Source organism: Copadichromis virginalis, linkage group LG14, assembly GCF_057382275.1.
Source record: "Copadichromis virginalis isolate Kocher_CV1m ecotype Utaka linkage group LG14, C_Virginalis_male_GT1.1, whole genome shotgun sequence".
Lineage (NCBI taxonomy): Eukaryota > Metazoa > Chordata > Actinopteri > Cichliformes > Cichlidae > Copadichromis > Copadichromis virginalis.
In genome coordinates, this window is record NC_140631.1 from 7,583,940 (window position 1) to 7,608,005 (window position 24,066).

The 24,066-nt window shown below is 41.2% G+C and overlaps 1 protein-coding gene across 3 annotated transcripts in view; it reads left to right on the plus strand.

Annotated features, from left to right (window-relative positions):
• Positions 1-24,066, plus strand: part of LOC146693340 (unconventional myosin-Ic-like) — a 64,920-nt gene that overhangs the window by 32,644 nt on the left and 8,210 nt on the right. For 2 of the 3 annotated variants that reach the window (XM_085479140.1, XM_085479142.1), the window contains 14 exons: positions 13,411-13,566; positions 14,150-14,265; positions 15,818-16,016; positions 16,439-16,519; positions 16,791-16,970; positions 17,992-18,090; positions 18,613-18,723; positions 19,837-19,908; positions 20,103-20,222; positions 21,346-21,419; positions 21,607-21,712; positions 22,807-22,887; positions 23,605-23,696; positions 23,841-23,935. In XM_085479140.1, coding sequence (XP_085335266.1) covers positions 13,411-13,566; positions 14,150-14,265; positions 15,818-16,016; positions 16,439-16,519; positions 16,791-16,970; positions 17,992-18,090; positions 18,613-18,723; positions 19,837-19,908; positions 20,103-20,222; positions 21,346-21,419; positions 21,607-21,712; positions 22,807-22,887; positions 23,605-23,696; positions 23,841-23,935 — 1,582 coding nt within the window. Of the gene's footprint in view, positions 1-3,544; positions 3,649-13,410; positions 13,567-14,149; positions 14,266-15,817; positions 16,017-16,438; positions 16,520-16,790; positions 16,971-17,991; positions 18,091-18,612; positions 18,724-19,836; positions 19,909-20,102; positions 20,223-21,345; positions 21,420-21,606; positions 21,713-22,806; positions 22,888-23,604; positions 23,697-23,840; positions 23,936-24,066 lie in introns of those variants that run through there. The other variant, XM_085479141.1, reaches the window with a different exon arrangement.

Below are 24,066 nucleotides of genomic sequence, written 5' to 3' on the forward strand. Positions count from 1 at the left end.
ATGACATAATTACCCAGCTACATTTCCGAAAGAATGCAAAAGCATTGACGTATATTTTTCCTTCCTACGATAGGCCGACGGGCAGGGCAGAGATAGATTTTGGTAGCCCGACTGAAAAAATCGCTAGCCCCAGGACGTCGGGCTAGCGATATTGCGAGCCCTGTATCTGATTGAGGAATCACTCATCTTTGGAAAAGAGAGTTTATTACAGAGAAATGTCTCTTTCCAAAATAAAAGCTATACTATCCGCTTCTTCTGGGCTATATTCTCAGCAGCATATTAAACATATCAGGTCCCCAAAAGGAGAATCATGTCGGCGTAAATGTGCAGTCATATTCGTTGTGTTCCCACTAGTGCTTTCAGGTTAACCTCGTTAAAATGACCTTAACGTCACAACACGGCAAATTAGGGCTGCTCAATTAATCGAATTTTAATCACGATTACGATCTGGGCTTTCAATGATCATTAAAAATGAGTGAGCCGATTATTAGCCCCTCCCTCGTTTATCCGCGACACCTTAAAGGCCGGTCTGTAAAAATATTGTCGGGCATAAACCGTGGCGCAAAAGAGGTTGGAGACCGCTGATTAAGAGGACCCGAGGGAAGCTCGGAAAGCTAAGCAGAAGTTATTTGGAGAGGAGAGTGACTGCTGTTGGTTGAAAAGAGAGGTAAAAAAAAAAAAAACTTCAGTGGTGTTGCACACAATTTTATATTATTTTTTAAAGTCATTGTTAACCCTTTAAAGCCGGTCAGAGCAGCACGCTCAGTTTTGTGTAACTATTTTTAAATCCCTGTAGAACCTGGACTGTGTAAGCTAGCGCAATAAACCGGAGGAATTGTACTTACATCTGATGCCATCAGCTTGTCCTCGGTCACGGTTTCCTTCCACATAAAGCTTTGCAAAAATTGCATAAAAAGCGCTTGCAGGAACAAAAACATAATATTCCAGAAACACGCTTCGCCGATCCGATCAGCTGTTCGTAACACTTCCCACAGTGAAACAGACGTCAGCGCGAACTATCACATGTCCGCCATTTCCTGGCCGAAACCGGAAGTGACGTCATTTTCGCGGAAATGTAGTTTTTTACTTGTAAGATAAGATAAGATAAGATAGAACTTTATTAATCCCTCGGGTGGGTTCCTCTGGGAAATTCGATGCCTTAAAAGCCTATACTGGTCATGTTTGACTTTTCTGAATAGTTTCTGGGATGCTTGGAACTCGAATTGCACTGCTGGAAATAGTTTATTTTGATGCACATGCTGTTTTCTTTGCAAATTTGCATCACAGGATTGTTTTTTCGTTTTTCCTGCAATATATAAAAATTGGTGTATCTCCAAAATAAAACTATGAACACACTCAAAATAAATTTCCTGTTGTTGTAAACTATTTTTTGCAACTTTTTTGTATTTAAAGTTTTGAGGGATAAACCTCTTAAATTTCTCCAAGTAATATATGTAAAAAAACAAACAAAAACGATTAAAAAATTTTTTTTGTAGTTTATTGCACTTTTTTGCAATTAATGTAGTTATTATGGACTTAATGCATACATATTATTAAAATATGGGCTATAACAGTTGTATAGCAACTTGAAATGCTCCCATAAATGGCACTACAACATGTAAAAAAAATAATATAAGCTCTGGCGGACTTGGTTCTATAGTAGGTCTTAAAGGGTTAAATAAATATTGTCAAATAATCGAGATCTCAATTTCAGTGAAAATAATCGTGATTATCATTTTTGCCATAATCGAGCAGCCCTACGGCAAATCTCCGTTAACGAGCTAGCCCTGATAGCCCCGTGCATGGGGCTGGACGGCCAACACGTTAACGAGCTAACTGCGCTAACACACTAGCTCCCACCCATGTAATTGAGCATTGCGTGGCACATCCAACATACTGTTTTACTTTAGTCCATGACGCGCTTACCTTCAGGGTCATACGTCACATGAAAACCAAAATAATTCCAAACGCCAGATCTGAATGAGGGTGGGGGAGGTTCAATTTGCCATGTTGCAAGGAGAGCTTAACTTCTGTCTTGCTAGCTTGCCCTGCGCTCTTCCTTCTGACTAAGTTGTCTGTGTGGAGCGCTCAGTGGATCTGCGCTCGACAGTGCAGCCTAGGCGGAGTAGTCGAACGCAGATTCACTGAGCGCTCCACACAGACAGCATCGTCAGAAGGAAAGTTGATAAAATAAATTACAAATGTTGTATTGTTCGATACATATGCGTACTGAACCGAAAGCACTGTATCGAACGGTTCAATATCGATACGAATATCGTTGCACCCCTAATATATAAAATATAATGTGTCAAGGGATTTGTTCTGCAAACATGTAATTGTTTTTTTTTAAATAACAGATTGCAGACCTCGGTTCTTCAGCACTGTGTGCAGCAGAGGAGCATACAGCTGAGCCGACTGTGTTGGAGAGTCATTAGGACCGCCATCATTTTTTTTCTTTACGTTATAACTCTAACATACTGTGGGGACATAAATGTATATACAAACAGGGATTTTTTTACTTTGGGAAAATCAGTATCGGCCTCAAAAATTCTGTATCTGTTAGGCTGTAATTGAAAACTCACATCTTTTTTGACCTTCAAACTGTCCAGTATTCGTTTCTGAGTCCAGTGAGTGCAGTGGAAACTTGTTCTCAGCAACACACGCCTGCTGCTTGTAACGTGTCAGTTGTTGTTAGTGTTAACAAGCAGATGCATTAAACTGCTGAGGCCTTTGATCTGTAGGTGTGTGTATGTGTGTATACACACACACACCTACACAAACACACAGCTCTGGTCTGAAGTAATCACCCAGCCTATAATGACATTGGGGTAATGATGGTAAGTCTGTGTGTGTGTGTGTGTGTGTGTGTGTGTGTGTGTGTGTCAGCTTGATGCAGTGGGGGTCAGGAGCCATATTTCTGGCAGTCTGTCTGGTTTCCATTCCGGCCTGTAAATCTGAGAGTGGAGGACAGCAGGAAGTGAAGGATGAGAAAAGACGGGAGGAGGGGGAAGGAATAGGAAGCTCAACTAGATAATTATTTATGGGCAGTTACTACTAAAGAGTTTACAGTATTTTGCTCTGATGCACACAAACACTTCTTACCCATTTGGCAGCAGGACACATTTTTCCTTTCGGATCCTTTTTTCTCTCCAGGGGTGGTTCGGGCCAGGTGTGTGTGTGTGTGTGTGTGTGTGTGTGTGTGTGTGTGTGTGGGCTCTCTTGTTTTTAATGGAGAAAGACCAAACAAGTAATAGTATGTAGTGGATTACAGAGAAAGTGACCGGGACAAAAAAGTACATAGAGAGGGAGCAAATGTGGGGTGTTGTGTGTCACCCAGCACAGAGACTGTTTCTTCTGAAGGGGAGGGGGGAGAAGAAAAGTGTACAAATGAGTGGCGAGTGAGAGAGGACAGAATGAGGTGTGCGTCAAGCGTGTGCGAGCAGCAGTAAGAGGAGAAGCTATGGCAGCTGGCTCTCAGAATGGAGGGGAGAGCTTCTAAAAGCAAACTCTCAGCTAAATAGTGGTTGTGACGCGGCGCTGGAGCCCACATTCATATTGGAGTGGTGAGAAAAAGGATTGCGGAGGGGGGGGACACCCTGTCCACAACCAGTCGAGAGCAGTGCAGGAGCAATGAAGTACAGACCTCTGGTAAGGGACACATCCTTCATCCTGAAAAAAGTTCTCTGAAAATGTTTTGTTTTGTTTTTTCTTGCCTGAGAAGTGGCGATGTTTTGACATGTAGATCTGCATTAAAGGCTGTTAGATTTCATTGTGGTCAGATGAAGTTAGTGTGGAAGTTTTTGGGGACTAGCTTTGGCTTGGGTAATAGTGTGAACTAGGGCTGCCACAAACGATTATTTTGATAGTCGACTAGTCACCGATTATTTTTGCGATTAGTCGACTAATCAGATCATCATCCATTGGACGTAAAACTACAGCTTATTGCACCAGCAGCATCTGCTCTTATATAACTATCATTAGCTTACAGCTTTAAGTGTTTAAGGTCTGTGCTAACTAAAAATAAAGACAAGATGATAGTTTATTAAATTTTAATGAAATTTGCAGATTGTTTCGGTGAAGTTTAATAAACTCCTTGCTATCTAAAATATAACAGGACACTGGAGTATATTCTGGAGCATCTCACACTTCTGATAATCAGTTGTCTGCTTGACGTTTATTCAGCTGTGTAAAAACTATAACTTTAATCTCAGACAAACTGATTTACTCAGGAACAAATAAAATACTAAAAAAAGCCAAACAATAACATTTTAAGTTATCTAAGTGACTCATATATATTTAACCTGAGTAGCGAAAGACGGTGGTGGGTTTGAAAACGATTTGCGGGGAGTCCGGTGTTCTCACAGTGCTAGTGAGCCTAGCCCCCGGCTCGCTAACGAGCTAGTGGGTAACAGATGTCTCCGAAAACGTCGGAGCGCTTTTGAAAATATGTGGTGTCCTGATAAACTGAGCAGATATTTGAGGTTTACACAGCTACATTCTCGCCTGAAAATATGTTAAACGTTTATTTTGTGACCCAGAAAGAATAATAAGAGTAACATTAAAACTAACTAGCTGCCGCCATTGTTGGAAACTGCGCTGGGCCGCGCTATGAATTCTGGGACACAGCTGCTTCTTCTTCTTCTTCTTCGGGGTTTAACGGTAGCTGACATCCTTGTACATGCAATGCTGCCATCTTCTGTTTCAGTCCGTTATTACACTCTTAAATCCTGCCACTTATTCCTGCGTCTTTTGTGATCTTACAAAGCTTCAAACGACGCGTCGACTATTAAATCAGTCGTCGACGATTTTGATAATCGACGTAATCGTGACTAGTCGACAAATCGTGGCAGCCCTAGTGTGAACTTGAAGGACACAGGTGAGAGCGAAATCCCTCAGCAATGAGGTAGGACAGTTCTTTTGCAGACTTCATGCTCTCTCTGTTTCTCCTCGTTGATCTGCATCCTCTCACATCTCAACTCTGTATTTGTCATATCCACGTCAGGTCTATTTGATATCGGTAAAGGTGTGTCCTTAGCATTGTTTGTGTGTTTGCACTGCCCCAGGGCGAGGCTCTCGCATGGTGGTGTTGTGTGGCCGGGTGGCATTCTTTTGCTTCATTGAAACTATGAGGTAACATGTTAATGAATGACGCTGAAGTACCTTGTCTGTACAATGTGGTGGATCTTCTCTGAGTTATAGAATGAGCTGACACTAAGTTTTTAAGGGAACTGCTGTATTTAGGCATATACCTCTATAAAGATTTGTGCATTTCTCCAGCCTTCTCTGTTATAGCACCGTGTGTACAATTAGATGTCAGGATAGTGCAATGCACTCAGAGATTCCTGACACAATCATTGTTGCCTGCAGTGCATCTGATCTTAGTTCAAGAAATGGTTTATGTAGGACTGGTCTCACTTGCTTCAGAAAGATTCTGAATTGCAAATCTAATGGCTTAAAACCTGAGCTGTTTCTCAATGGAGGATCGCTGTAATATAGTAAGTTAGAATTACCTCATTGTCATACACTGACTGACCGATGGGTTGTAAATCATGACCTGGCGTCCACATATGTGTGGACATTTTGGGTTATTTAGACCAAAATACTCAATTTTGCTCTACAAGGGCCTGATATCCACTTACGAGGACATTATACTGCTATTGTTCTATCGAAATTTTAAACAAATATGCTCATATGTGGCTCTCATTTTTCTTAGAAACAAAAATTAGGTAAAAAAAAAAAAATCTGGTAATTCTTTATTTTTACATTCATTAGGTCCCAATCAGCCCAAATATCAAAGATAAATTAAAAATGCATGCCATGGAAGAGTTCGGGTCTTAGGAGGTTAAAGTTGATATGCAGAGTTTCAGGGTTAACCTCCAAGCAGGAGAGGACCGTATGTGCCTAGTTTAATTTACAGAGGAAGAATCAGGAACCCAAATGAATTAATGTGAGAGGTCTTGTGTAATTAGTTTTGGGTATTTGAGTTTCTTCTTTGGATATGACATGAGAACATATGCTTTCTTTAACTCTACATGAAACACAAACTTCAACTTTAATTTTTTAGCAGTGCTGCACAGCAGTACTGCAGCCTACACAGGAATAAGTTTGTAACTTGGTCACAAAATGGTAGAAAATAGAGAATTAAGTGGAAAATGTTGTCCTTACACTGGGTCTCTGCCTGCTCCGGAAAGATCAAAGGTCATGGAGAGCTGTGGAAAGCCATAACTGGAGCTAATAGTAATGGGTTTGGAAGATGTGACATGAGTATGACAGAAAGTGTTATGCAGAGTAGCAAAGAAAAAAATGCTCTGGACTTGTGCTTTGGCCCACATATCATCAAGTGGGCAGCTTCATTTTAGCAACCTGCAGTAGACTGTCACTAGCCTGCTACACCTGTCTGACTGCTCTCTGATCTCACTCACTGTCTCTTAAATGGAAATTTAAAAAAGAGCCCTGACAAGCCTGCAGGCGTCACAATGGTGATAGCAATCAAAACTTTAATAAGCTTGGAGCCTTTACAGGTGAGCAGTGGGGAAATGTTGTTTTGAGTTTTACCTGCACAGGCTTGTGTTGACACAGGGTCTACCTCACCTCCCCTTGGTTTATATCCACATCTTCAAATTACAGTGAAAGAATAAGCCTGAAAAATGTACCTGTGTTTTAATTTCATTCTTACGATCTGTTGGCTAGTGCAGTGGAAAGTCCTCTCGCTCTTATTTTGAAAGTTCAGTTAGTCCCATCCCTTTCCGTCTCTTATTTTACCTACAAGCTGGCTCATTGGTCTGGTTGATACTGTGACGGTACTCTGCCAGTTATCCCAAAAAACTTGCCTGGCCACTGATGTTGTATATGGCATCATTACGGCTTGCTAGGATTTAACAAGAGCAACATCCACGACCACCTTTGACACAAAGGTGAATGAGTACTTCTTCACTTCATGCCCCTCGTGTTTCCAGCAGCAAGTGCAGAGCAGATAAGGACAGATGGGCTATGTGTGCCAGAAAGCTGATTCATACTGTAAAAATGTAGGAAAGGGCAAAATAAACTGTGTGTAGCAAACTCCATCAGAACCACACCGAGCCTCACTCATTTGGTTGTCATTGTAGAACTTTCGACAAATCATGTAAAACACAAGTCGGATGTTTTTTTACTCTAACAGAAGTGACGGCTACACTCCTCTATTATCCCTTTCTTCTTTTTGCATATTTAACCTGAATCTTTTGCATGTGAAAATATTCGACTCCATTTGGCTTAAGTGTTTTGATCCTGATTTGTTTAGTAGCTCTGTGAATGAAAAACATTAGAAAGACATCACACGCATACCTTTAACACGTGTCGGTGAGGAATGGTGTAGTTATTCTGTTTTACATGTAAAAGCTATTTTTGCATGTAAGTGATGTCATCTAATATAAGAAATAAGGCATGTTCTTGCAAAATGAAAACTTTACATTTTGTCTTAATTCAAATCTTTAAGGGGTTGCTCCACTGAAACCTACTCAAGTAGTCCAGTTTACTCATCTCAGCTTGACAAAACACTGTTTCCAAATGTATTAAAGTATTAATTTTGAATGAAAGAGGCCATTTGAGTGCATTATGGGAATGTAGGCTTATGAATTTGACCCTGAATTGTTACCAAAGAAGTGTGGATCTGGGCCTCTGCTGCTTGGATTTGGCCATTCTGTTCGACACCCGCGTTACTCAAACAGTGGAAGGTTCCTTTTAATTGAGTCATCCAGAATTTTTTTTGTTTGTTTTGTTTATGACAGTCCACACACATCATAGACTGTATATAAAAGATGGGTGTAGCCAATATGGTTTTACCCATTTGTTTCCTTATCATGCCTTTTGCAGCTACATTAGCTTATTGGTTTGTATTTAAGCCTGAAGTGACCATATTGGGACAACAGGGTGGAGCTTTGTCCTGTCAGATAATACCAGCAAGCTTGGTTAGAAAGGTGCATCCATTCAATGTAAAGACACAAACACGTCTTTACACCACTCGCTTATTTGGAAGGTGTTGCCACTGTGGATATACCTGCATATTGAGTTTGGCACAGATTGTTTTTACAACAGATGACTTTCCTGCCACAACCCTCAGATATACCAATTTGTGCCAAGTGACCTAGAAACTAGAAAAGTAGAGCATAAACTGGTAGGTGAACTGGGATTCAAATTAAGAGGTCCAAGCAGCTATGGCCCGGAACATTAAACTGTACCTGTATCAATATGGATGGCTTTAAAAATATACTTGTAGGTAGATTACCTTAAATCAAGTCAGTGGTGCACATGCTATGTGTAGTAATAATAGCAAAAGTTTAATAGTTCAAGAAATATATTAATAGATAGCATTAATGTCAGTCTGTTTATGGAAACTCACTAACAGGTGAATACTTGAAATGTCAGTGTCATTGTGGGGTGGTGCTGGAGTAAGAGTAACAGGATCACAAAAGGAAAATGTATCATCAGAAAGTATTAAGTGTCTATACCAAACGTCCAATAGATATTCAGATAATGAAGTCTGCACCGAAGCAGTGGACCAGCCAACCAGCAGTGCCGAACAACCAGAGGTGCACCATCTTGGCAGAGTGGTGCACCTCTCCAGGTTCCCTCCTGCTAACCTGGCTCCAGGCTACCTTGTTTTGCAGCAAAGGCTCTGGAAAACATGACGACATGTAGGAACTGGGTTGGCACGTAGTTGGTGTGTTCCTGAGACCGGGTGGAGGTCCGGTGTGGAGCATTACCCGGCAGCAGGAAAGCCAAACAGTGAATGAAGCGTTGCGAAACAATGAAGTAATGGAGAGAGAGGACGGGAGACCAAAACAAGGACAGAAAGTGAATGAGAGGTGACAATGTATAGAGGAGGAAGAGGAGGGGAGAGGTGAGGAAATAAGGCTCTGGTTTCTGTCCCAGGCATCACAATTATTGGACGCTGTTGTAATGAAACATGGCTCCTTTAATGTAAATGAATGTCAGTACTGCTGCTCTTAACAGTGATTTAAGCCATTCCCACATGGAATATTCCCCTGTGTTTGGTCTGAACACCCGCTGCCTGCTGAGTCTTTCCCAGGAAAAATCCTCCAAGCAGGAAGTTTGTCTCCAGCTGTAGTAACAGCAGTGTGTTTGGATGAAGAAAACTAAGAAGTTAATTGTTCATCATAACAGCAATCAGACAGTTTTATTTTTTACCAGAAAACCCAAACTGAGAACTCAAAGTACCACGCTTATTTGACGTTACAGGTGGGAAGTGCAGCATAAAACAACTCAGCAATGACTGACAACAGAGAATGCCACAGTATATATGCACACTCACACACTCCCAGCTGCAGTTTCTTTGTTTTTTGAACACATGTGTCAAACAATAGGTCACCAGAGCTCAGGGATGTATAGGTTCCAGTTACCACACTCACAAGGTCACATATGTACACATGGTTGTGTCAATAAATCACAATGATACCCAGAGGTGTAGGCCGGAGTCACATGACCTGTCCTGGAATCATGAATTCTTGATCCATTAATGGACTTTACCTTCTGCAAAGAAAATTAAAGTGTTGTGTAAATCAGATCAAATGGATGCACTTTGTCATATTGGCAAGCACAAGTAAAGTCGCAGGACACCATCACATTCAGACATGAGAAAAGTGCGTAAGGTTTAACTTTGCTCAGTTTAGACGATCCACTATATTTAACTTGTTCCTTTTTAATATCCTTAATTAAGTGAAGCACCACTGCACTTTATCCTCATAGCCTTTCACAAAGTCTACGAGGCAGGCCGTTATAGCCGATTCACTTCCACAAATCCTGAGTGTACCATTACTATTGGATAATATAGCCAGACCTGCTCTGATGTTTGCCTGTATGGGTGTGTCCTAATATCTAAGGTCCTGCTCTTCTGTACAGATGTTTCTACTCAACAATTAGGCCGGAGAGGGGAGCTCCAGGGCCATATAGCCTTTTTGGTTTGCAGCTTGTGTGTGTGTGTGTGTGTGTGTGTGTGTGTGTGTGTGTGTGTGTGTGTGTGTGTGTGTGTGTGTACACTCCTGCTTTGTGGAGACGAGGATATTTTTGGCGATTTGGCCTTTAACTTTCACTTTTGTTTGATGATCACCTTTTTTGTGTTTCTTTTCTTTCAAAGTTGATAGAAGCTTGCCCGTCTCCTTTACTTTAATAATTATTAAGAAAAACTATTGTTAAATCCCCGTGGACATTTTAGGGCAAGTAACTCCCACTATCAAATTAATAAAAGCATCACGTTCACTTTAGCGTTTGTGTCTTTGTGTCTCACTATAGTAAATGCAGCTTTAAGGCAAATCAAACCTCAAGAGTGGAGAAAAGATGCTGACAGAACAACAACAGTGAGGGAAATATTCAAATGAAAATGGATGTGTTTAAGCATGTAGGAAGGGAAGGAAAAGAGATACATATCCAATTTAGAGATATTTGTTAACTGCCATGTATAACATGATTAGATTACGTGTACTACATTGCTTTTCCATAAGCGTCAAGTTTCACCTCTCAAGTTTTGACTCAAAATTAGACTTCAAAATGAAGACCAGTTAGTCTAACAGCAAGACATCTTAGATCATAACAAACATTAAAATCCCAAATCAAGACCAACCAGTCCTAAGTTTATTCTCAACTTAAGGGGCAGAGTCAAATCCCACCCCAACCAACAGGTTTCAAGTTAAAGAGCATACACATAACGGGCAATGCTCGCTAATGTTATTAATTTATAGAAACCTGAGTGGTGCTACTTTTGTGTTTACAGACTTGGAACAAGGTCCACACCAGCATCCCATGACTGAAGCTCCTGGGACATTACCACTCTGCTTTGAAAGCAGGGATCAAACATATTAATGCATACTTGTGTGAAATTCAAACTCTGTGTGCGTGTGTGCTGCAGTGATTTAATGGGTTGTTGAAATGTGTGGAATTTCAGGGAGGATTGCTAACTTTCCCTCACAGTTTAAATGGAGTGATGGAGAAGGACTGGAGTCATAACCTCGCATTTCTCATCTCCTCTCTCCTCGTTTTGTTTCTCTCCTCTGTGTTTTTCCCTCTGGTCTCACCTAGCACTAATTAATATATCCTCTCCTCCCTCCACCCTCAGCTTCCCTATCTGTCTCCAGTTCTTCTTTGTGATCTCCTGGGGGCTGAAGACTGCTGTGCTACATAACACAACAACAACACCTGCTGTACTGTGTGTGTGTGTGTGTGTGTGTGTGTTCTCTCATTGCGTTTGCACTGGCCACCTTTGCCTCTGCCCTAAGAAAGAAGTTATTCAGAGTTTGCTTCAGTCCGACTCCGTAAACATGGATCTCAGTAACTTTCGCAATCTTATGCGCAAAACTCAAACATCTATTTTAGAAAATGGCTTCCTGGTCAAAGGCGTTGATGAACTTAAACATGTAAGTGTTCAATTTAAATTCAGGTCTGACTCTTAAGTTAGCCTCCGTGTTTTTGAATATGTGAAACCTGGGTGTGACTTTGCCCACTTTGGTTAGAGTGATAACTTTGTACAGCCCTGCTCCTGGCGTTCTCTCTAATTCTTTAGGGGTAGTTGAAGCTCTTTGAAGCTTTTCTACAGGAAGTTCTGGATGATGTACAAGCAGACACTTGGTTGTGTTTTTCAGCATGTGTTGGAATAAATTGGAGGTCTGTGAGTGGCTTGTAAACTTCAAACAGTGTTTCTCAGCATCGGCCTGAATGTTTTCTGCTGTAGGCTTCAAGCTGTGAGGGGGGCTTGGGATTTTCTCCTAGAGGTTGTAATGGTTAGAATTCTGCACCTGTTTCCACATGTTTGCTGCTCTTTATGTTGTATTATTATTATTATTATTATGTTTTTAAACATAATTTTTGACTGTTTCACAAAAAAAACCCGTATATTTAGACGTCACACTTAAAAACTGATTCACTTGATTTTGATTTTACTTTTTGTGGAATAAACAATAAATCAATCATAAAATAGCTGTTAGATTAAGGATTAATTGACATAATAACTCCTTCGTTTGTTTTGGAGAGCTAATCAGAGACCAGAAATGTCAGAGACTGCAGTACTGCAATCTTTTTTTTTTTTTTTATTACCTCTGCCATGGAGGTCCTTTTTTTGTTTGTGTTTGCTTGAGTGTCATTTTGTCTGTAAACACCATAGCTTGAAAAGTTGTGAATAAAACTTTTTATGGGTGGAGAGTTGGGTCGTGTTAACAATCCATTAAAATTTAGCTTGCATCCACCAACTTGCATCCACTAGGTCAACCTAATAACAAAAGGCCTTATAACTTAGAAACTGATTCTTACAACTGTGCTGTGTAAGGTATAGAAGGTACTGTATAAAGATTTAAAATGTCTTGTTATATTCTCCTGCAAGACCAATAGATTAAGGTCTACGTGACAGTAATGCTATATAGAGATACTTATTATTTGGATAACAGGATTAACTTGTGTTTAAAAACATCTTACTTGATATTCATTACTAAACATTGAAACTAATGTGATAAACGCTGACCTGATTGTTACACATGTGGTATAGCCATACTCAGAATGATGTCGGGTATATTAAAATGGGCAAATAATGAAAGCCCACACTTGTTTTTACTGCACTGCAGATTTCTTAAAGTACCTTTTAAAAAGTACAAAAGTCAATATATAGAAAATGCGATACTCTCCGCTTCAAAGTAAATCGTTGCCCAGAGAGTGAGCTGGCTCGGTGAAGGTGTGTGCTCTCCCAGTGCTTCTTGTTTTGTTTTATTTTTTTAGATCTGCACAGTAACCTGGAACATCTCATTTTGAGATTCAAGTGGGAGTGTTAGCAGGACTTGTAATCTGCTGTCAATATAGAGAAAATGTGGAAGTTAATAACTATTTAAAATGTGTCATAAAACTGAATTTGAACAAAATTCATACCAGCAAATCAGACCTTTTAGAAATATGACAAATTGTTAGTGGATCTCTAATAATAAGCAGTGAGCTATAAATATCTGTTGAATGTGAGTAAGATTAGCCAGCACACCACAGAAGGCCAAGCCCCGTTGTACAAGGAAAACATCAAAGACTACTGAATGAAGAGTTTTATTTGCTTCAGTAAATGGAGCCACAATGAGTGGCTTCAAGGCCAGCCAGCATGCTGCAGTATTCGGCACTTCCATAAAACAAACACAATCTTTTGGATGCAACACGTTTGAGTTTCAGGAGGAATGTCATTGTGTCTTGGTGCTGCTCTACCTCGTGTTTTTGGTTGCTGCTTCCCTTCAGTCCTCTCAGTCCTCCCCTAATGAAGATGGATCATGCTTGCGTGCTGTAGAGTTTCTGTTTCTCCTTGCGTGGGACTGGCAGATTGTGGTTTATAAAGTGTTACTCTGTTTCGGTATGTTCATTCACTAACCACACCTCCTCCCTTTTTCTCTGCTCCTGTAGGTGGTGGCTAGTGACGGGGTGCGGGCTATGATGGAGTCGGCCCTGACAGCCAGAGACCGGGTGGGCGTGCAGGACTTTGTCCTGCTGGAGAACTACACCAGTGAGGCAGCCTTCATAGAGAACCTACGCAAACGCTTCAAAGAGAACCTTATCTATGTGAGTGGGCGTGGGGACATGGACATGTGTACTGCTATCATAAAGATAGTGACCTGTGTCCCAGCACTCTTCATAAGGATTTATTTTACATTTTAAATTATGAGTTCCTGTAATATATTACTTATTTAAATATTTATTCTAAGCCTGATGTAACTGTGTGAAAATGACCTCACTGCTGTCAAACAGAGCAGTGAGCCATGAGCCTTGTTTCTCTTTTGTGTGGACCTCTGAGGTTTGTTTGTTTTTCTTTTTCATTTTTCTTTTTTTTTTTTTAAAGCAGTATTATGTTGCACTTGGAAGAGGACAGACCTCTGAATGATGCAGAGATTATTTAGATTATTTATTTTTACCTCTGTCCACAAGCCGGCAAAGGAAAAATAATGTTGGGCATTGAGTTCTGAATTAAAAGCTCACAGCATGCTTGCCCAGGGTAAGACATGCAGTTAAGATGTCCATGTGTCCCTGATAAAGCTATGGTGTGATTCTCATCACACAATACACACTCAGGATCCTACTAACAAAGTGGTAGTAGTAAAAGTCCATCATTTTCATGTAATGTGACCTCACGTTTCCTTTTCCTTAGACATACATTGGTTCAGTGCTGGTGTCGGTTAACCCCTACAAAGACCTGGAGATCTATACCAAGAACCACATGGAGCGATACCGTGGGGTCAACTTCTACGAGGTCTCACCACACATGTAAGTAATGTCAGCGTCGGTCGATCTGACAGTGCGCAGCTCAGACTGATTCAGCATGGGCTGGGTCTGAAGACTGCATTTGAGGTGCAATGTTGCATCCAAACTTTCATGGGTGCATTTTAGGCAGTCGGGGAGAAACGTGATGTTAGCTTACGACCTCCTCATTTTGAAACCTCAGGACCATAGTATTCAGTCTTCAATGGTAGTCACACTGTTGGAGGGCTACAGACTGAAATCAGAAAGCTTCCAGAAGTAGCACCCTTGTTCTTTGACTGCAGTTTTGTTGATAGTGACTGTACCATGGTTTGTTGTTGGCTTTGTTGTTTCAACTATTATGACATGGACGGTGCTGTCGGAATGAGGTGTTAACTTTATGACTGACTCTTAAGTAGCCCACGGCCTACCATCATAACAAATAGTGTTTTGCTCATCTTTGCTCCTGTGATGTGAAAGGCCTATGTTTGTGTGCCTGTCTGTAAATCCTGGATTATATAAATAATATCTTTGAGTGAAAGCTTGGGGGGAGGATTCCGTGCTGTTAGGTGAATCACATTTCTGAAACACTGACTGCACCATTCATGGTGGACAGTATGTTTACTGTGGTCATGTTTTTGCTCCTACAGCCTAAAAGAGGGAATTTGTTGAAGCTTCGTGAGGTTTTTTCCTGTCGATGACATAACGGCGTTCCAAATATTGCCGCAGAGCATGTGGGAATATTTTCTCTAAGTGCCAATCTTGCAGAGTCAACTAGCTTATAATGCTATGAAAGCCTGTCTGTCCTTGTATGAGTTAAAGTTTGTTTGAAAGGTTGCCACAGAAATGGTCAGAGAAACAATGCCGAGCATTATAAAGGCTCCCAGTGGCATCATCGAAACATTTGGCGAGCTTTCTCTCTCTGCTGTAACCACTGCTAGTTTTTTCTTTTTTCTCCCAACTCTCTCACCTTAAACACTCGAGCATGTGGGTAAATGTTTTCTCGGCCCCTGAGTGGAAAGAAAGATGTGCTTTGGCAAAGAGTTGTGGAAAGTAAAGTAAGCAAATGATGGTACCAGAGAGAGGGAATTCCTCTGACCTGAAGCTGACCTCTACAGTATAACTCAACGTATGCATACAAAATGATGTAGCTAGTGTCACGGGGCTGTTTTCTTAATATTTCCAAATAAGCTGAAACAACATGGCAGTGGTGATAGCAGCACAGGGCTGACAGGCTATACTGTAAGTGAAACAGGCTGTTTTCCACTCTGGCCTTTCTGCTTCACACGGGTAGTCTTCTATCTTTCCATGCTCACATGCCATGAGGCGCTGTCATATGTCACATTCCTAACGCAAGTTTTCCAAGTTATCCCAGCACAGCATTTTTTTTTCATCATCATGACTGAACAGTAATCATGTGTTTAATTTTATTTGCATTTCACCTCTTGATCTGCCCTCTTTTTTTTTCTTTTTTTTTAAAGAGTAAAATCGTCTTTAAAAATATTTATCATTGGTAATCATAACTATTGAAACTGTAATTTACAGTCATGATGAATTTATTTCTGCTCCACTCCTCCAGCTATGCAGTGGCAGACAACTCATACCGCTCCATGAGGACGGAGGGGAAGGACCAGTGCATTCTGATCTCAGGGGAGAGCGGTGCCGGGAAGACTGAGGCGTCCAAGAAGATCCTGCAGTACTATGCTGTCACCTGTCCAGCCAGCGAGCAGGTGCAGACGGTGAAGGACCGCCTGCTGCAGTCCAATCCTGTGCTCGAGGTGAGACATTGTGCCATTTTGGCTAAAAATAATGGCCAAAAATATTTTTTCTTAATTTTGAATAACTTAATTAATGATGGTGTGTTTAGATAAAAACCTTTATTTTGGAGGATGAAGGCAGTCCACAAGCACCGGAGCTTTCATGAGCGCTTGTTTAGGTGTCTCTATGTCTCAGCCAGATGTGTTCCAGATGTCTTTAAGTGTGTGTGCATGCCCTGTACCCTGTAATCTGTGCTACTGTCCTAGACAGACACCGCAGGGAGTCTAATGGCTGCGGCTTTCTCCTTCCTTTCCTGCTTTTTCCTCGTCTGTCAACCCGTCCTTATCACACTTGTTCTCTCCATTTTTCTGTTATCTCTACCTCTTTAATCTATCAATCATCGCTCTGCTCCTTATCCCACTCCACTCTGTCCTCCTTCCAGGCTTTCGGCAATGCCAAGACGTTGCGTAATGACAACTCGAGCCGCTTTGGCAAGTACATGGACATTCAGTTTGACTTCAAGGTGAGCACATCACGGTGATTTATACTGACAGCTACTTTAAGCAGTGCAGCAAGTAGAATCTCAAATGTAGCTGCTGTATTTCGACACTCGAGCATGAGAATCGATTAATGCATTATTTTTAAAAGAAACATAAAATATGAAAAATATGAAAATCCCCATGGAACCTGCATGTTAATATCAACCCCAAATCACACCTCAGTACCCCAGCCTCACCCTCTCCGCCTCCTCCCCTTCGTCCCCCCTCCCTCTCTGGCCTTTGTTCCGTCGGCAGGGAGCCCCAGTGGGAGGTCACATCATCAACTATCTGCTGGAGAAGTCGCGTGTGGTCCACCAGAACCACGGGGAGAGAAACTTCCACATTTTCTACCAGTTGATCGAAGGGGGAGAGGAAGACCTTCTCAGACACCTGGGCCTGGAGAGGAACCCGCAGCAGTACCAGTACCTGATCAAAGTAAGAACGTAGTACCTGAACTCGTGTTTGTGGTGCAGCTCATCTGAGTTTTTATTGAGCATCTTATCATCATGGATGTGATCATAATCCTTAGTGTTAGCAGTGTTAGTGCTGTCCATTCATGTATTCTAACTTGGTCTTTTTGGAAACTACAGTCAAAAAGAGTCCATCAGAAAAATTGCTATGCAGCTCCTCCTATGTGAAAATGCTTAAAAGCAGCTGCGTGTGTGTGTGTGTGTGTGTGTGTGTGTGTGTATTTGTGTGTGTGTGTGTGTGTGTGTGTGTGTGTGTGTGTGTGTGTGTGTGTTGCTATTACAGAGATCATGAGGTAACCTAAGGGTCCTCCTTGGATTATCTCATGACCAAACAGCACTAGCTTCAACATAGCTTGGCTGCTTTAAAGCAGTGAGGACAGCAGAGGAATGACAAGTACAGTTCCTAAACTGTGGGTTGGGGTTTTTTTTGAGGGGTGTCTAGGATAGTAATCAACATGTTAAAAAAGAAAGGTTGCTATTAATCATAAAATAGAAGTGTTTGGTTTGGCTAATAAGACTGCATGCTACCTGCTCAGGAGGAACTGCTTTCTCACAATTGGATGGGAAGAGAAACATTGCTGATGAATAACTGGTTTGTAAAGATTCACTCTCTCTCTCTGCGACCTGCCAGAAACCACTGGCCTGCACTGTGTGCTTGTCCTAATGGGAGCTTGGCTAATAGCCTCACGGTACAAGGTGCGGAGGGGTCCTCAGGGGAGCGGTCTGCCTTTAAGGCACTAGCTGAACTCTCCCCCTCCCAGCAGCTACCGAGCAGAGCACCTCACATTTGTGTTTGTCTAAATAGGTGTTTAGCTCACATATAAGTAGGTGTTTACTTTACCTGTAAACAGCAATTTGCACATTAGCTGCTTTGTAGGGTTTGCTGGACATATTTAATAAAGGGGATGAAAAGCTAAAACTGACTGTAAATAAGCAGCATGTTTAAAGTGCTTTAGGTCGTTCACATGTTTTTCTTCTTTCCACAGGGAAACTGTCCCAAAGTGAGCTCCATCAACGATCGCAGTGACTGGAAGGTAGTGAGGAAAGCCTTGACTGTGATTGGCTTCAGTGAGAACGAGGTGGAGGTGAGGACGAAGGCCACGCTGGCACGTATTTAGTTTTGTAGGAACATATAAGTTTAGCATGGATAATCCAGTGTGCATTAATGCCCATGGAACAGTTTTTACTACAGGCTGTGCTGCAAACACTGAACTGTGTGTGCCTGAGGGGGTTGTTTCTGCTACTCTGTGGGCGTTTGTTGCTGAGAGTGTTTGTGTGATTTGTGTGTGTGGCTGTTATTCTAAAGTGAGATGTTTCTTGAGCTCAGCGTGGGAGTCTTCCTACATGTTCGTGAGCCTGGGCTCGCCTCCAAAGCTCTTTGAGATCCCACACTGCTCATAAAGTGAAGAACAGGTGTGAGAGTGTGTGTGTGCAGCTCCGGTTTGATACTTGGATTCCTGTTCTCTCCGGATCTTAACTTTAATCAAAGCAGCTCGTATCAGTCTCATAAAGATAGCCTCGGTAGTAACTTCAGGTTAATCTTATCACGCCACAACCCTTTGTTCTTCTCCTTTTTTCTCACTCCTGTTCCCTCCGTCTCTGCGTAGGAGCTGCTGAACATAATCGCCAGCGTTCTCCATCTCGGCAATGTGCAGTACGGCGGAGAAGACAGCAATGCCTGCATCACCTCTGACATACAGATAAAGTACCTGGCCAGGGTAAGACAATGTTAGGATCACGAACACGCTCAGCGCCACATAAAAGCAACAGGGCTTTTAGTTTTCAGACAAGTCCCTCATGGAAAGCAGAACAAAAGTGAAAACAGAAGGATTGAGTGTCACATATAAGGTATCCTGTATGAGGCAGACAAATTGCACATTTCTTTTCACTTCAAGCAAGCTTTGACAAACATCTATTGAGCTGCTTTAGGTAATAATTTTCAGCAGTCTGCCGAGAACGTTAATAGCTATTCAAACTGTCCTATTCACTTGATAACTGCTTGTGCCTCCACACAGGCAGCAGTCAAGGCTGAATGCAGTCTGCTTCCAGACCATTCATCTGTCCCTTCTTCTTATGTTTAAATTTAACATAAACCTTAACTTAGATTCAACGTTGTTTTGTTTTGTGTTATGGGGTCAAAGGTTAAAAGTCCCTGTAACACGTCCGTCTCACTTTGTTAGTGCTGCCTTTTGGGGGTTTGAAAACATTCTGTGAAAAAGGTTGATTTGGACTGAGATGAGCTGGTTTGGTAACGGCGATCTGTCAAAACATTTTGTGCCATATAACGTTCACGTGCATATGAGGGAACATTTTCACACAAGGCGAGATTTTGGTTATAAAAGGTCAAAGTTCACCTTTTGCCCCAAAAGGCTGATTCTGTTCATCTGGACGTAGCATTTTCAGTGCGAGAAACGTTTCGTCACCCATCCAAGTGACTTTTTCGGACTCTACATGTTCCTAACATGTAGAGTTGAATTCAGTATTATTGTCTAAGTGTCTGAATTCAGTGTTTCTCACAACTATATTTCTGCTGCTTACTAAATGTTTTCTAATCGGGTATTGCCCAAAAAAAAGAAACTGCCCTCACTTCTTCTGGCAGGTTAGAGCTGACTTTGTGGAAATATGGGCCCCGCTCTTTAATTTGTCAAGCATGCGATATGATCCTATCATTACTTTCCACAGAGAAGGCTCTCATTCATGCCTTTAGTCTTCCAGTTAGACCAGGAGTCAGACCTAATGTGCAGATACCAGAGCAGTGCGTCACTGCCGACCAGCATGATGTCTGTGTGTGTCACCGTGTAGCTTCCTAACGCTGCCGTGCTTTTTTCCAGTTGTTAGGAGTGAATGTGTCGGTGCTGACGGAGGCGCTCACACACAAGAAGATCATTGCAAAGGGAGAGGAGGTGGGTTTGGATACACACTCTCATTGTGCGATAAGCATTTGTTTACAAAGCCTTCCTGTGTGTGTAATGTCTGCTCTAATACAGTGATTTGTCTAACTGTCCCTGCTGAGCCCCGTGTAACTCTGGTTTTGTCAGTCTTTGCTTGTCTGCACTTGTCTCTCACCTTCCTGTCTCTCTGTGTGTTTCATCATCAGCTGATGAGCCCGCTGAACCTCGAGCAGGCATCGTCAGCCCGGGACGCTTTAGCCAAAGCCGTGTATGGACGCACCTTCACCTGGCTAGTTAACAAGATCAACGCGTCGCTGACATACACGGTATACACACTCATACATACAGTTGATAATGTTTTCAGTTCACCGTACTTTTCTGTTTAACCTGGAGTCAGTTACTACATCTGCCACACTGATTACTGTAGCACAGAGCACATCAGTGTCCCTGTATTGTTACGGCACAGCTCCACCTTGTGGGCACAGTCTTGTATCATGTCCTGTAGTACCTTACTGGTAACAACTTGAACACAAATAGATTCAAATTAAAAGAATTTATAAAATCTGTTTTTGTTCCTGTTTTTTGCCCAAAATGTTTCAACGAAGACCATGAAGCTTTAAAGTTTAAATCTTAACCTGTGATTTTCCTTAATAAAATGTGTTTATTGATAAATTTATAAAGCTACCCTTAGTTTAACTGCACCAAAAATAAAAAATGTATAGACAAAGTTTCAAGCCATATCAAAAAGCGCACTAATAACGGCCATCATACATGCTGGACGCTGCACATGTTCATATACATTGAGTGCATTTCTTATTTCTATAGTTTCACATTTGTCATGAATATACACTTTTTTTTTTTTTTTATATTATCACACCTGTTACGTGAAATAATCCCATTTTCAAAAAAGAAAGAAAGAAAAGAAACTCTACCAGTTTTAGCTTGTTTTCTATTCCCATAAATTTAACTTTTATGTTTTCTTTAATTCTTTTATCCTCAAGAATTAATCCATCTAATATGAACCATTACCTTTAAATCTCGAGGCTTAAAAACAAACTTATTATAGTGCAGAAAACAAGAGGTAGACGTCTGTTTTTTTTATTTTTTTTAGCCAGTGAAAGAGAGTAGCTAACATACTTGGTTTTAAATTAAGTTTAGAGTCTTCCTCTAAATTCATTACTTTACAAATTCTTTTCCAACCTCTCAGTACATTAATGCCATAGCAGTTATCTATCTTAATGTTTTATTTCTGCAGAATATTATTCAATCCAGTTATTATATAAATGCTAGCACTGGTCTGATTTACTGTATTGCTCAACCTCATTGGTAGTATTGTTCTGAGCAGCATAACAGCAGTTTCTTTAGATGATGAAATGGTGTTTATTGTATGCTGGGACTTTCCTTTTCCTGTATATTACAAATGCGTTTTTTGTTTGTTTTTTCTAACAGAGCGACTCTTCCAAGAATTACAGTGTCATTGGTCTGCTGGATATCTATGGCTTTGAGGTCTTCCAGCACAACAGGTACAACTACCCCCAAATTAGCCAATGAATCCTTTTCCCCTTTTTGTGTGCTAAAAAACTTAGATGAACTCATTTGGATGTGTTCCACTTCCATTGTCGTCTACTCTGTGAACAGTGTGACATAATAAACTAGAATCAACATGTCTCCTTGCTTTGTCTTATCTGTCTCGTTTGTTGCATGTGTCAGCTTTGAGCAGTTCTGCATCAACTATTGTAACGAGAAGCTGCAGCAGCTCTTCATCGAGCTCACCCTGAAGTCGGAGCAGGACGAGTACGAGGCCGAAGGCATCACGGTCAGACACTGCTCTCTGTCTCAGTGCCCATACACCTGCTGTGATCGACCTGTTGTCATATGTAGTTTCCCATTAAAAGTACCATGTGTTCCTCAGGTCTGGTTTCAGAAAGCTTAGACAGTGATGGCCGTGGACCTTTTCCATATGTAAAAAACCTGCTGTTTGCTTGTTCAGCTGCAGCAAATGTACATGTAGAATTTTTTTCTCTTTTTTTTAAAAATTTTGTGCAGGGGTTTCCCTACTCTGTGCACCGCTCTGCTCATGCTTTAAAGATTTCTTATTTACTTTTTCCACAGTTTGTTTTCATCAGTGGGTCAGTGAGAGTTCAGGCTCTGCAAAGAGCTCCTAATGCAATTGTGTCTGCAGTTTTCCAAAGTAAAGCCGATAATTGAATTCACTGTTCTGCTTTTTTCCCCCTCAGAGTCTAAACTCAAAGTAATTTAGAGAAAGTGCACATATTTTTAGAAGATGCAGACCCATTAGAAATGAAGCCCTCTTATTGGTTGAGGTGAGGGAGGTGGGGGCCTTTTATTTACAGATTAAAAATTTCAACCTCTTAAGAAGATTACATGTCAAAACAGGTCTGCACTGAAAGATGTTTCAAGTTGCTGACTGTTCTCCTCACTTACTCTTATTCTCCTCATTTATATTCATTGAATTTTGATTTTGTTTGGCCCTTCAGAACAAGAGCATCTTGTTTTCATTCTAATGTAAATGTCTGTGTGGTCAGAGAGCAAACAAGTTGTGGGAGAAGCTTGGATTCTCTTCTCAAAGAGTCCATTCTTATCTGATATCTCTCGCTCTCCCCCTCTCTCTCTGCCGTCTCAGTGGAAATAGTTTGACTGTGCTAACAGGTAACAGGACCTGCAACCACCACACTCAGCCTGGGGTGCACTGTGATTTTGATTCTTGTGCTTTCAAGTTGTTTTGTGTCTTGGTCTTATCAATTTCTGGTGGCAGCTCAGATTTTAATGAGAAAAAAATCTATTAATGATTTCTTTTTCCTATCTGTGCAGCAGATCGTTGAGCTGCTCAGAAATCAGTCATTTTTTTTCTCTTAATGATCTCTAACCATAACTTTTGTGCATTTCCAGTGGGAGCCAGTGCAGTACTTCAACAACAAGATAATCTGTGACCTGGTGGAGGAGAAGTTTAAAGGCATCATCTCCATTCTGGTGAGGAGATATGCTAGTCCCTCTCACTTATTGCTTATGTGGTCTAGAAGCAGAAATATTTAAAGAATCTATGGGTGAGCATATTAAAAAGAATAGTCTTTAGTGGAACATATCAGACAAACAGGAATAATCCATGCATAGACAAGCACATAGACTTTTGTCTCCAGCTTCTTATTTAGTGCGTAGGCCTGAGAGTGACAGTCGAAGCAAAAACTAAAAATGTAAAATCGGGGGGAAAAAACAAACAAAGATGTGGTGAATTTGGTTGAAAAGTGACAGAACACTTCAGTCTGCAAGCTCCTCAGACAACAGCAGATTCAAACCACAAACCTCTTCCTGCAAGGCGAGCGCTGCTAACCACTGCGCACTGTGGGTCCAGTGTTGGCTGTTCAGTGACTGCTATAAAGAAGCTCACCATGTATCATCTATATTTAGATATGTTACTATATGAATGAATCAAACTTATTTTTTGTGTTTAGAGACATTTTAGGGAGAAAATCAAACATATACCCAAAGATTAAGAGGAAAGTTATGATTTTAAAATGTGAAAGGGAGATGTTCCTGCTTACCTCAGTGAAAATTACACCTTTTGTTAGACAAGTGAACAAGACCTTTTGTACCTGACCTTTAATACACAGGACACAACAGGCAAGTGTGACAGCCAAACTCTGAGAGTTTGTAGTCACAATATTTGACCTCTCTGTTCATGTGTCACAGGATGAGGAGTGTCTGAGGCCCGGAGATGCCAGTGACTTGACCTTCCTAGAGAAGCTGGAGGACACCGTGGGCGGACACGCACACTTTGTCACGTTAGTTTGATATTCTCTCTTCTCATCCACAGCTTATACAGTGTGATCTCACATAAAGTTCAGCTTGTCAGACTTTGAACTATTAAATGTATCCAGTTTATTTCCTGGTAAATCCACGTTGTTTGTTTGTGTTCTTCCCTGCAGTCACAAACTGGCAGATGCAAAGACCCGGAAGGTAATGGGCCGTGATGAATTCAGACTGCTGCATTACGCTGGGGAGGTTAACTACAATGTCAACGGTGTGTGTGTGTGTGTGTGTATTTATATATATATATATATATATATATATATATATATATGTATATGTGTGTGGTTGTGTTGATGTGAGAGTGTACTGCTGTGAACAGTGTCAACATCAAAGTAGTGCTTC